General features: G+C 53.5%; 1 protein-coding gene across 1 annotated transcript; it reads right to left on the bottom strand.

The window, feature by feature from the left end:
- Window positions 1-913: 913 nt before the first annotated feature.
- On the bottom strand, window positions 914-9590 carry LOC128721891 (uncharacterized). The gene is made up of 8 exons (XM_053815692.1): window positions 9449-9590; window positions 9170-9354; window positions 8896-9092; window positions 6768-8821; window positions 2523-6680; window positions 2265-2442; window positions 1911-2170; window positions 914-1825 (listed from the first exon to the last, which is right to left on the bottom strand). The coding sequence occupies exons 1-8, from the start codon at window positions 9588-9590 to the stop codon at window positions 1272-1274; spliced, it is 7728 nt and encodes a 2575-aa protein (XP_053671667.1). The 3' UTR covers window positions 914-1271.
- Window positions 9591-12410: the final 2820 nt, after the last annotated feature.

The raw sequence follows: 12410 nt of genomic DNA, 5'->3' as shown, positions 1-12410 counted from the left end.
CGGATATTACGGCGTTTTGCCCCTTGCCGTTTGGTTGGCCGCTTTTTGCTTTTCTGCCACTGGCTGGCCGTATCCCGAGCGATGCTGCTACGGAGCGACGGAGACTATTATTTACTCGACGAGCACGGGCCAACACCAACACGAAAATCAACTGCGAGAGAGAATATGTGTCGTGAAAAGCCACTATATTTTTTTTTGTTGCTCGTGAAAACCGCGTACGCCCCCTGGTGGCGTAACACCGCAGCCAGAGCTGTCAGCGGTGAGCGAGCAAAGGCAGGCGTTCAATTTGACGGTTTGCTGCGGTGACTACGATTGTTTGCTTTCTAAAGAATGGACGTTAGAATGTGTCAGACGTTTCACAGAAAAGGTGAAGAAAAACAAGTTCAAACACGAATCGAAAAAAACGCCTAGTTTAGCTTCAGCTCATCGAACTATGGCCTCGAAATCAAACGAAACCATTCGCCGTGGAACCGACATGTGCATCGATCAGCTGTCTGAATGTTTTCCCGTTTATGTTAACTGCAGAATTTGGCTCGAAAAAATGCAATCTGACGACAAAGCGAATTTCAGCAATCGGACTCAGCCAACTGCAAAGCTTAGCGAAACCCACAGTTCATTATTGAATCGAACTGAGCATAGAAACGAGCATTCGCTAAGCACTAACGATTACTGCAATTCCAAAGACAATCAAGAGCAAAATAAATTAAAAAATAAATTAATAAATTAAATTAATAAATTAAATTAAAGCAAAATTTTTGGCGGTAAATTAAAATTTTAACTAACGCAGTGTAACAACCGAGATGTAAAATAAAACTCAACACACGTTGCTTATTGTTTCCTCTAATTTTGAAGCATTTCGCTTGACAAACGCATGCCCACGCTAAATGTGGACACTCTATCTTTTGCGCCCGTGAGTATATCATAACTTTATTTCTTATTACAAACAAATACATCTGCGCCTACCGACCTCCGCCACACCACCGCACCGTATAAACATCGGCCATTCGGGATAAGAATAAAGGCTATACTATGATGACGGTTCTACAGGGGTAGCCAGGGAGCGCGGGATTCGATACTTCCGGTGGCCTCTTGTCGGCGGTGGATGGGAGGAGGGCACCTATAAGTTAAGCATTAATGTTACGGAAGGGCGAGGATCAATCGGGAGTTTTTAGAGAGGGGTTGGATGGAAGGGAGGGTGGACATATTGTTTTAGTTTGCAGTTAGGTTACAAATTACTTCGGCCAAATATACATGGCGCACTTTTAAATAGATTACGAATCTAAATCATCCTGCTGGGAACTGAAGTAGCTTACTAGCTCGCCGAAAACACTGGTACTCGTGCTGGATGTGGTCGCGGCCGCGCTAGCGTTCGCCGAGTGTGGCACCAGCGACGAGGAACCCGTCCCGGACGCCGACGCCGCCGATCCGGTCGGAGACGGCGAAGTCGGCGGTGACGGTGGAGACGGTGCTATTGCCACCGGAAGGTGATTATCCGGTGCCGTCGTCGACGTATGGGCCGGTGGTGGTGGACCGGCGGAACCGGCACCGCGAGACGCTCCCAGTCGTTCCCCACCGGGGCCATCTTCGCCCGTCGTCGAAGCCGGCGATGAGGCCGCACTGTGGTGCACGTGGTGATGATGATGGTGATGGTTTTCACTGGTAGGCTTGAGCACGTGTGGGAACTCAAGCGGCTGCAAGGTAGTGAACGTGGTGGGCGACAGGGCACTGGTCCTGTGAAGCTCGCCGATCGAAGGCGGCGGTCGTAAATGGGCCCGATCCAGCACGTTGTAGTACGGATTGTAGTGATGATTCGCCGGGTTGTACTCTGTGGATGAAACGGAAAGCGCGTTAAAAGGTGCCTCATCCCAGGATGTGTGACAGAATCGGGCTAGATCGATCGGGCTACGAACCGTGGTAATGTTCCAGTGATCCAGGTGGTGGACCCACCATCATACCGGGCGGATGCGATGGAGGACCACCCGATGTTTTCAGTTTGCTTCCCGCTGGTGGCGGCTTCCAGCCACCATTGTACGCGGCCGGATCGCCGAACACCGTGGGCGGAGCACCACCACTGATCGCCGCTATCCGCTGCAGGCTGCTGCTACCGGACGAAAGAATACTGCTTGGCAAGGGACCGAGGCGATGCGCGAAGAGTGGGTTCTCTGATCTGCTGAAAGTAAAAAAAAAACCAAACCAACAGGAAGCAGAGAAAGCCTCATTTAGGTGGTGTTACGAATGGAGCAGCCAGAGTTTCGATGACTTACAAATACGACAGATGGGCTACAGAGGATGGTACCGAGAGGGGAGGTTCATGCATGCCAGCACCTCCAGCACTGCCACCGTCCGCTGGTCGGGAATGTACTTTGATAGCGAGCTCCTGAGCTGCTGCAGCTGCTGCAGCGGCCGCAGCTGCAGCTGCGATGGCTGTTGCACTTTGCTGAACTGCAGAATAGAATGCATTGTTAGACACGCTATTCGAATCTGGAACCCGATCCGACTATCGTCCGGTTGGGTGCACTTACTTGCGCTATGGCTGGTTGTGACCGGTGGCAATGGCGTCCTTAATCCTGCTGGAGAACCCCCCGTCAATGCGGGTGGCATCGAAGGAGGTGGAGGCAATCGAGTCACGTGTCCGTGATGCTGTGACGGATGTTGCGGTGGAGGTCGCTGATGCTGTTCCTGATGAGCGGCGGTAGGAGGAATACCCGGTAGATCGGTCGGCGTTGAACCTCCTCGTCTCTTGAGATCCTCGCGCAAGGGAGTGATCTTCTTTCGACGTCCAGCTCGTCGCTCGGAATTCGCACTGATCGGCGAAGTCGTGGCGCTACCGATTGACATTCTCGGTGCAGGACCTGCCGCCGTCGGTGACGCTGGAGGTGGATTCTGTGGAACACCCGCACCCGGTCCCATGCTGGCAGCCGCAACAGCAGCCGCAACGGCGGCAACCGAGTGGGGAAGTGGTGCAGAAGGTGGCTTCACGTGCATCCCGAGATGAGCACCGTGAGGTGGCATGGAATGGGGCACGTGACCCAACATGCGTGGTGGCATTCCCAACCCACCGAGAGGCAAACGGTGCCCGGGATGATGCGGTGGTAAGGGAATTCCTTTCGGCAACGGTAGACCACCGCTACCTAACCCGGCCATCAGATGGGAGAGGTCGGGTTTGTGATGCAATCCACCCGGTGGCGGTGGATGTGGTCCGCCGGGTAGCGACAATGGAGGTCCTCGCATAAGCACGTCTGGCCGACCAACCGCATGAGATTCCTTTAGCAACGGAGGCGGGGGCAACACCGGGGGCGGATGTGGACCGGTTTGTAAAGCGTTCGCTAGGATGGTTCCGGCACTGGCACCGGCCGCGGACTGGATCGGTGGCATTATGGTGGAAGTTGGTATACCAGTTGGTTTGAGTAAGGCCTTGATGGGGCTTGGTGGCACCGGCGGATGGGACGGGGGAGGTATGGCCGACGAGACAAGATTCACCGGCAAAGGCAGCTGGTGATGTGGAGTGTCCTTCCGACCGGCAGCGGCCGCAGCTTCCGCCAGACGACTCCGCTGCTGCTGCTGCTGTAGTAGGAACTCTTCCGGATCATCGGAAGTACGTCGGGTTTTATCCGCGTTCGGCATGGCCACGGGTGGCAATAGCTCCGTTACCGGTGCCGAACTACTCGCGGATGCTGGCGGAACCACGGTCGGTCCGGCACCCTGTGTCCCACTGGCCACTTTCAGCTGATGATGAGCGAAGTCCTCCTCCTCCATAATCTTCGCAAGTACTTCGTCGTCCATCTCGTCGTCGGGATCGAAATCCTCCGGCAGCTCGTCATCGAAGTCGACCACCGAATCGACGGTCGAAATGCGAGCCGTGTTGCCGCTCGTGCTCTTCAGGAAGTCGATATCCAGTATCCGAGCGCTCTCGATCACCTGCATCGGCACGTCCGAGAGCGAATCCTTCGCCGAGTCCTTCACCAAACCACCACCGGTACGTCCCGCGAGCTGATCCATTTTCGACGCGGCCAGTCCCTTCGCCTTGGCGGCATTATTCTCCGCCAGCATGCGCTTGATTTCTTCCTGACGCCGGATAAACTTTTCCCGCTCCTCTGGTGGCGTGTCCGGGCGCTGCACACCCGGCCGGATTCCATCATCCGAACTCTCGAAGTCTTCGTCGACGATGTAGTGGATCTTTTTACCACGCGTCTTTCGATCCGACTTCTTCTCCGCCATACCCTTACCACCGCTGCCGTCCGGGCTACGAGAGGAGGCCGGTTTTTTGGTCGACTTCTTCTTGCCTGGCATCGTTTTTCCGCCTTTACCACCACCACCTTCCTGCTCATCATCGCTGCCCTCGTCACTCGATTCGATCGTTGCCTTCGGGCGAGCGGGTGTCGTAGCCACGGGCTTCTTATTCGGCCGCTCCAGATGTTTCCCACCACCAACGCCACCACCACCACCGGACGCAGAACCTCCTTTCGCTTTCGTTTTGCCACCCTTGGACTTTTTCTTCCGCCGCCAATCACCATCTGTGCTGGGTGCACTGCTGCTACTGCTGCTACGATTGCCACTGCTACGCGTGCTGCTCTCCGTCTCGGTGTCACTGCAAAGATCGTCACTGTCGTAATCCTCGCTGTCGTCCTCGTCGTCGTCGTCCAGATCCAGCTCTTCGTCGCTATCGTCTAGGACGCGGTTTTTTCGTGCCTTTTTCGCTTTCGCCTTGCGTAGTTCTTCCACCACGTCGTCGGAATCGTCCGAATTTTCGACGATCCGTCGACGTTTGCTGGCCGCCGTACGGCTGCTAGGCTTCCGCAGCCTATTTCCGGACCCACGTCGCACGTCCAGCGAACTCTCGCTGTCACCCGACCCACTGTTGTCGTCCTCGTCCTCTTCCTCATCATCGTCTTCTTCCTCTTCGTCATCCGAACCACTTACGTCACCACGGAAGTCCTCATCCGAGTCATCATCTTCGTCCTCCTCGGAGCTTAGTTCGATTTTGCACAGTTTCTTCTTCTTCTTCTTGCTCTTCTTCACGTTTACGTCAGAACCGACACGGTTGGTGGCAACCTGTTGCTGTTTACGCTCCTGTCGCACCACAACCGCCTGATCACCACCGCCCTCTTCGTCGCGATCACCGGCACTATCACGCCCTACGGCATCTTGATCCTGGTCCAGCCGTTGATCCTGGTTCCCGTTCACTTGTCGATCCTGACGGCCATCGCTGTCGCCCTCTTCGCCGCGTTCCTGTTCCAAAGCTTTCCGGCGTGCTTGCTCCTCGCGTGTCGTCGCCTCGATTATCGTGCTAATATCCTTGCCCTTGGAAAACCTGCACCCCTCTTCGTCCTCCTCCTCCTCTTCACTAGCATTTTCATCGTCGTCCTGCTCCACCACCTCGCAGGTGCGCATTTCCCGCCGGATGGCCGAATCGATGAGGCTATCGTACTCGTTGAACTTATAGCTCACCTTGGCCGAGGCGCGACGCCGCAGTTTATAGATCGGGATGTCGTCCGAATCAGTGCTGCTGCTTCCTCCGCTACCACTGCCACTTCCACTACCATCCGTACCGTCGTCACTTCCCGACCCATCCGAACCGCTGCCCCTCGAACGCGATCGAGAGCGTCGTTTCGGTGCGCGCCGGTTTCGGTGTCGTTGCCTTCTTCTACGACGTTCGCGCGAAGAATCCGCTTCCGATCCGGACCGTGATCGTCGCGCATCCGCTTCCGCCCGTTCCAGCATGCGCTGCTGCTGTCGGGCTCGCTTTTGTGCCCGCAGTTGCTCCTCCCGTTCGTTTGCCAGTGCTTGTTCGGCCAGCTCAGCCTCCCGGGCGGATTGTTCCTCTTCCTGGCGGCGTTTCTCCTCCGCTTCTAGCTTTGTCCGCAACGCATCGAACAGTACCAGCTTCGACTGGAGCCGCTCGATTAGCTGACGGTGCAAACACACCGGACAGAACCAATCGCCCTCGGGGATGGTGAAGAGCACTGGTTTTAGGCACGCGCAATGGTAACCCTTATCACACGAATCGCACAGCAGTATCCATTCGGGCTGGTCCGTCTTTTTGCACTCCTGACACGCGTGATCTTCGCCTCCATCGTCTCCGTCCTCTTCCTCTTCTTCTTCCGCTTCGCTACGCACGTGCCGCGCCTTCCGGGCCGTGCGGGCGCGCTTTAGCGGTTGAGCCGGAGCCTCCGTCTCCAGGTCCGACTCGGGCGAAAACTCGTGATCCGACTTCAGCACGTTGCTCCGGCGCACGTCCTCCTCCGAGTGGTACGGTTCCGCGAAGTAATCCTCCGCCTCCGTTTCCGAGCTGCTCTCCGACGAGGAAGCGGCACTGTTCCATGTCGATTGCTTCTTGCTTAGCTGCTGCTGGAGCAGCTGTTGCTGGTCACTCTTCTTCTTCTTTTTCTTTTTCTTCCGCCGCCGCCCGTCCGCACCGACGCCATCATCCGAGCTGCTGTCGGAATGCTCGGGTGACGTGCGATCCGCGCGATAATCATCATCGGAGAGCTTCATGCCGAGGTCCTTTTTCTTCTTCACCGCGTCGGCCTTCATCTTTTTCAGCATCTGATCCTCGATCTCACGCCGGTTCGTTTCCTCCTTGATTTTTTGCATCGCTATTCGGCGTGATTGTCGCACCGGTGGGTTGTTTCCACCGTCCGAGCCCGCATCCAGTACCATCGAGATGTCAAGCCCATCCACTACGAGAAAAATGCAAAGCCAATCATTAGTAACTCGGTTCGGTGGTTGTGCTGGGCAAACCCGTAGCACCTGTAGCGAATACTCACCCAATCCGTTTCGATGCTTGCGCTTTCGTTTCGACGGACTTTCGCCTTCCGGTTTGTCGCCTTCGGTAACGATAGGTTGCACCTTGGTTTTATCATCATCCTCCTCTGGAGCCTGCTTTAGTTCGCAGTCAGCTACCTTTGTCGGTTCCGCTGAGTCTGTCTTGTCTTCAGCGGTCGCTTCTTGCTTTACTTCTGGTTTGATCTTTGAGCGTTCAACTTCCTTTAAACTAACTTCTGTTTTGACGACGTGTGTTTCGACGTCCTGTCCCTTTCGCGTAATATCCTTAGGCTCTTCCTTCAGTTCGCTCTTCACTCCATCACCCGCCAGGGCCAGCTCAGAATGATCACCATTTTTTGTAAGTTTTACACTAAGATTGCCTACCTTGGAAGGTTCATCCTCTTCATCGGTATCCGCTAAAAACTTCGTGTTGACACCACCATCCTTGCTGTTAACATCCGTGGGGATCAGCAGCGAAGCAGCCGCCAACGACGAATCGAATGCTTTTTTGGGTGTATTGCTTTTCCTTGATCCTCGCTTTTTTTCGGCCGATTTCTCCTGAGCAATTACGGGCACGGTCGTCGGGGTTCCTTCGACGATGGTATTCTCCGGTCGCTTTCCAAGCGAATCCACGGAAGCACCACTCTGCTTTTTATCCGTGACCGCGCTCTTACCCCGCTGTCCGTTGCTCTTCCTCCTGGACATTGATTCCGAAGCCGATTTTTCGTCTTCCTCTTCCTTATCGCTTACCGCGCGTTCCCGCTCGGTGGCTCTACCGTCCATCTTTTCGTCTTCTTTGGTAGACAACCCTTTCTTGGATAATCCGGCGTTGTTTTCACCAGCATCGATACCGTCTTTCAACTGTTCCGCTGCAGATTGATCGTCGGACTGTTCCTTGTTATGCAATGTCAATTCTCGTCCAGGGGAACTTTTTTCGCCGTTTCCAGCCTTCTTCGCACCCGCACTGGGACTATCGCTCTCGTCTGCGCGATCTCCGGACGCGTCTGCTTCGGATGTCGCCGTCGACAGTGGTGCAGCCTCGACTTTCTTCGTATTACCCATTTCGCTATCGACACCGGCACCGAGGCCACAAAAAAACATCACCGGTTCCTCGATCACCTCGCTGAACATCGGTACTACGCCACTGTCACAGTCGGCTCCTTGGCCATCTTCTTTCACCAACAACGGTGGGTCTTCGATCGCTTCACTGACTTCCGGTTTTTCGCCTTTCTCCGCTGCTTTACCCGTTTCGTCCGTTTGCTTACTAGCGCTTTCCACGCTGCAGGTGGAGAGAGATTCTTTCGGTGATGATTCGACGCTCAAATCCTCCGCCGTGTTCTTTTCTACACAAACTTCTAATTCTTTTCTTACTGCATCAGTCTCCTTGGGATCGACCGTCTTGGTTGCATCAGATTCGCTATCCTTATTTTCCTTCGCTTTCTCGATCCGCTTGGAATCAGCTTCTTCCTCAGAAATTGCGTCCTTTGTCACACATTCATTTGTGGATTTGGCTGATGGATCTTCTTGAGTTTCCTTCGGCCGTTCCGTTTCAGTCGTAGACTTCAATTCCGGTTCTCGCTTCAGTTCAGCTTCAGCTATGGATTCCTCGCGCTCCGTCGCTTTACAAGTCTCCGGTTGAATGGATTCAGTCTTTATCGTCGGCTGATTGGGTGACAAAGAAACATTCTGTTCTGATCCTTGCTCCTTCGCACATTTAACAGATCCTTCATCACTAGGCGGGGGGTCCACTTCCTCCCGTTTCGTCGTCTCCATGTCCTCGCTGGTGTTTGTTTCCATCTTGACTGGTTCGTTATCGTCCAGCGTGTCTGGTGCCGCATCGATCTGGTCCGGTGTCTTGTACGTGCGACGAGAGATAATCAAACTTGGCGGTACCTCCGAGGGATTAGGAATAGAGGCGTCTAGTTTCATTGCCTCCGTTTCGCTCATGCTGCCGGCGCTGTCCTCGTCCTCTTCCATTGTACTCGCGGGCAGAAGCGGCTCGACGGGACGATTCTCCTTCAACATTTCAATCATATTTACGAACTCGTCCCGATTCCTAAAACGCATGCATATAAAAAATACATTAAACCATGAACGGAAGGCATAAACTCACAGGGTCGTGCTTCTTACCTTGCCACCAGCGTCCACGTTTCCATCTCGGGATCAGATTGATAGATTTGCAGGTTGGCACTTTCGTCCATGAAGTACCAGTAACAGTTACCTAACCGGTCGCGTCCCAGCGGATCCAGCCGTAGCTCACCGGCGCCGGTGGTGTTGATTTGTGTCTTGAACTTAGTATTCAGATCGAACTGCCCCTCCAGCAAGGCCTGACGGATTGCACGGAAAGGACAAACGTCAACAGGACGAACTAGGCGCACGATGGTTCAGCTTCATCTTAACTTACCTTTAAAACCCGTAGCTTGACGGCTAGATTAGCCGTTTTGTATCCGAACCGCTCGATTTCCCACGCATCCTGATGCGAGTACGAGTGGGCAAATTTGGCCAACGCCAGTTCCCAGCGTGCCGCCGGTACTTTTTTATTTATCTTACGCATTAGCTTTATGTGCAGGTCGACCAGCGTCTGAGGAACTGCAGCGAATAGAACGAAGAATGATTAAATGTAGCGTATTGTGTGCTGTTGTATGCCTTCCTGGTGGCTTGTATCGGCCTGCCATCGACTTACCAGCTTCGGTGTTTTCCAGCATTGCCTTCAGCTCGGCAATGTTCATTTCGCCAATGTCCAGAAACGCACCGAACTGCTCCATGAACGAGAGGATGATTCCGAAGTTCGGATCCCTCTCGCAGGTGATCTGTGCGCCGGCCATTTTTGTTTGGTGAAATGTTATTGTTTTTACTTTCGCGTGTGCAAACCGCCACAAACTAGGTGCAGTGCCGCATCGTCCCCACGAGTTGTACGAGCGCCGCACGACGGATGGTGCGGGGCGATGGGGGACGGCGGGTTTAAGGAGAAAGACTTACGCCGACAAAGATGCCGTCGTGCGTCGCCTTCGTGTTCATGTTATATTTTCTTCACCGCACACTACGCGCCCATCGCGACACACTGGGTGCGCGATTTTGCGTTTTCCTGCCACGGGAGGTTTGAACCGCACGCCGATTCTGGGAAACGTCAAGCCGCACCGTGGATACCAAACGACGACGAACGGACTTCCCTAACTCGCTTTTGTGTATAGCATCAAAATGGCAAGCGTTGCCTTGATTGGCAGCCGTCCGATGGGGGGCATTTAGCACGTTCGATCGCTTTGCCGGCCCGTTTGAGCACACACAAATGTCGCACTATCACCAGCGCGTTGATTCCGGCTCATCGCGACCGTTCCGGGGTGGTTTTCGCGAGTATTTTTCACTATTTGGAACCAAAGCACCGATCGACGAAGGAAAACAGAAGCATATTTTTGGGATGAAGGTGTAATACAAATGGGTTTCTCGAGCCGTCCCTTTCCGACGCCACCGTGGAGGAGATGCTCTTTGTCTCGCGCATGGGAAACTCCGCTCGGCTTAATGGCTTCGGTCAGACGACGCGAACAGGTCTTTCGCTTGACGGTTTGTTCGTGTCGCGTTGTGAATGTCACAAAATGAAACTTCAGTTGAATGCAAGCAGCATTTACATTTATTTAAACCTATATTTCATAGGGCTATTTGTTTAGGTAGTAATAATTTTAATAAATTATTTAAAAAAATCCTCGTCATCCGTGTTGGTTAGATTCCATTTTTTTTACAATAACTATCTATAGCGTAGTCTCACCGCCATGAAGCCGTCTTCGTCGAGCTTGACTGTTGTTAGTAATCTGCTCTAGAGGTGTTTGTCGGTGCGTTGCCCATTTATCGAAGAGCACTTCAAATATTCTCACAGTGATTAATGATGTATTTCGCCCATTGCATGACCCAAAATCATAATCTCCTCATTCAAGGCCATTCCACGAGCTATGTTCTAGGGCGTGTGAGGGCATTTACTTAATTGCAAGAAAGTACCAAACTGCACGATACATGCGGTACCATCGATACTGTTTTCCGAGCAATTCGCGGTTCATGCCAGCTATCTCTCAGACAACGACAACGCATGGCATTTTTTGCTTCCTGTAGATATGGGCAAGGAAATCGTTGATAAGTACAACAAGCCATATTTCCCCCTTCATCGGTTGATATCAATCGACTGAGTAATGAGAAGGAAATGGAAGCTTTTTGCGCAACTACACCCTTCGCCAGATTGAACGTCCGCTGACGCCAGCAATGGTGGCTTTATTCTATATTTGTACAGATGCGCGATTTCGGCGCATCGCATATAAATGGGAAACACCATTTCCAATTTATTGCCGGTTTTTAGCAATTGCAGATATCGAGATAGCTCAACCTCAGCAGTAGCACGATTATCTGAACGCCAGCACGAACGCCGGCTGGCGTTCGACGAAGCAAGATGAGAAGAAAAAACGGCAATATTTATTGCAGCTGTCGGTGGGACAGCTGCATGGCACGTATCGGTGTACGTACGAGCAGCCTACCGCGATGGCCCATAGGCAGGACGATAATTTCGATGAAATGATCGACCGAAATATCCTTCCCGCCGTCGACGAAAGCTCCATTTCAGAGATCGTACGAAAATCTTCGCAGTTGCGTACGCACCGGTGCGTGCCTGCCCCCGTGCGTGCGTGTGTGTGCGTGCATTCGCCCTCTGTGCTGCTTCTTCTTGTTTGCCGGCCTTTTTTGCGTCGACATCTCATTACTACGAATTCGATCGGTTTTCTCCTCCAGCGTCGGTGGGAGCGAGCGAGACAGCGCACACTTCGCATACTGCTGCTGTTCCGCTCACTTTTGAGCTCTCGCACACGCGGCATTCAAGCGGCTTGGCTTTGGCATGCTCCTTCTCGCACGCACCCCCATCCCAGTGCGCTCTCGCTCACTCTCTCACCCACGGTCCCGTGTGTGAAAGACCAGAAGAGCAGCATGCTATTGCCGCCTGTTCTCACGTTCTCGGAATCGTGCTTTTCGCTCTCGCTCGCCATCGCACTAGCCATGCCGGAGATGCGATCCCCTTGGAAACGAATGACCAGTGAAGGGGGTTAGCGGAACAGGCGGGAAAGAGGGCACCTTCCGTCCTCACAACACGAATTTTCAAGGCCATTCGTAATCCTTGCAATGACCGTACGCACCGGGACCACACCGGGCGGGCCGGCGGATATTTTTCCGGATCCGGGGTTCCCGGTATCGGACCGGGACACACCGACACACCCACACACACATACACGCGTACCACTTGAAGCCGGAGATGGATCTTTTACTGCCGGATTGCTTTCAAGCGACACTTTGGCGAAAAAGGTTTTCGATTGTGGAAAAAAACGCGCTGCTGGAGAAATAGAGAGCACGAGGCACGAGGGTCCTCGATTGGATATGAATTTTAAAGTTGAATTGAACCTAATCGAAAACAGATACTGGCCATCGGCACCACCGTACAGAACACGCGGAAACAGGAATTGGTTGCCGCAAGCCAACCGACCCCCTTCTCAACTGGATCGTGCCATCTCGCTCGTACTCCCCCGCACTAGTGGTGGTAGTCGCGACAACCGCATAGCACCCCTTCGAGCGGCTTTCCAACTTGTTCGCGCCCTCGCCGGATATTTTTCCCACTTTTCTTT

The sequence above is a fragment of the Anopheles nili genome, chromosome 2 (genome assembly GCF_943737925.1).
Source record: "Anopheles nili chromosome 2, idAnoNiliSN_F5_01, whole genome shotgun sequence".
Classification (NCBI taxonomy): domain Eukaryota; kingdom Metazoa; phylum Arthropoda; class Insecta; order Diptera; family Culicidae; genus Anopheles; species Anopheles nili.
The sequence above is the reverse complement of the archived record's forward strand: the minus strand, read 5'-3'. Positions and strand labels throughout refer to the sequence as shown.

Bases quoted from the DNA above. Each gene is read 5' to 3' on its own strand.
- LOC128721891 (XM_053815692.1), bottom strand. From the start codon at position 9,590: ATGGCCGGCGCACAGATCACCTGCGAGAGGGATCCGAACTTCGGAATC. The intron at 2,443-2,522 runs GTAAGTGCACCC...TCTATTCTGCAG, and splicing joins CACAACCAGCCATAGCGCAA to TTCAGCAAAGTGCAACAGCC. The intron at 2,171-2,264 runs GTAAGTCATCGA...TTTTACTTTCAG, and splicing joins GTAGCCCATCTGTCGTATTT to CAGATCAGAGAACCCACTCT.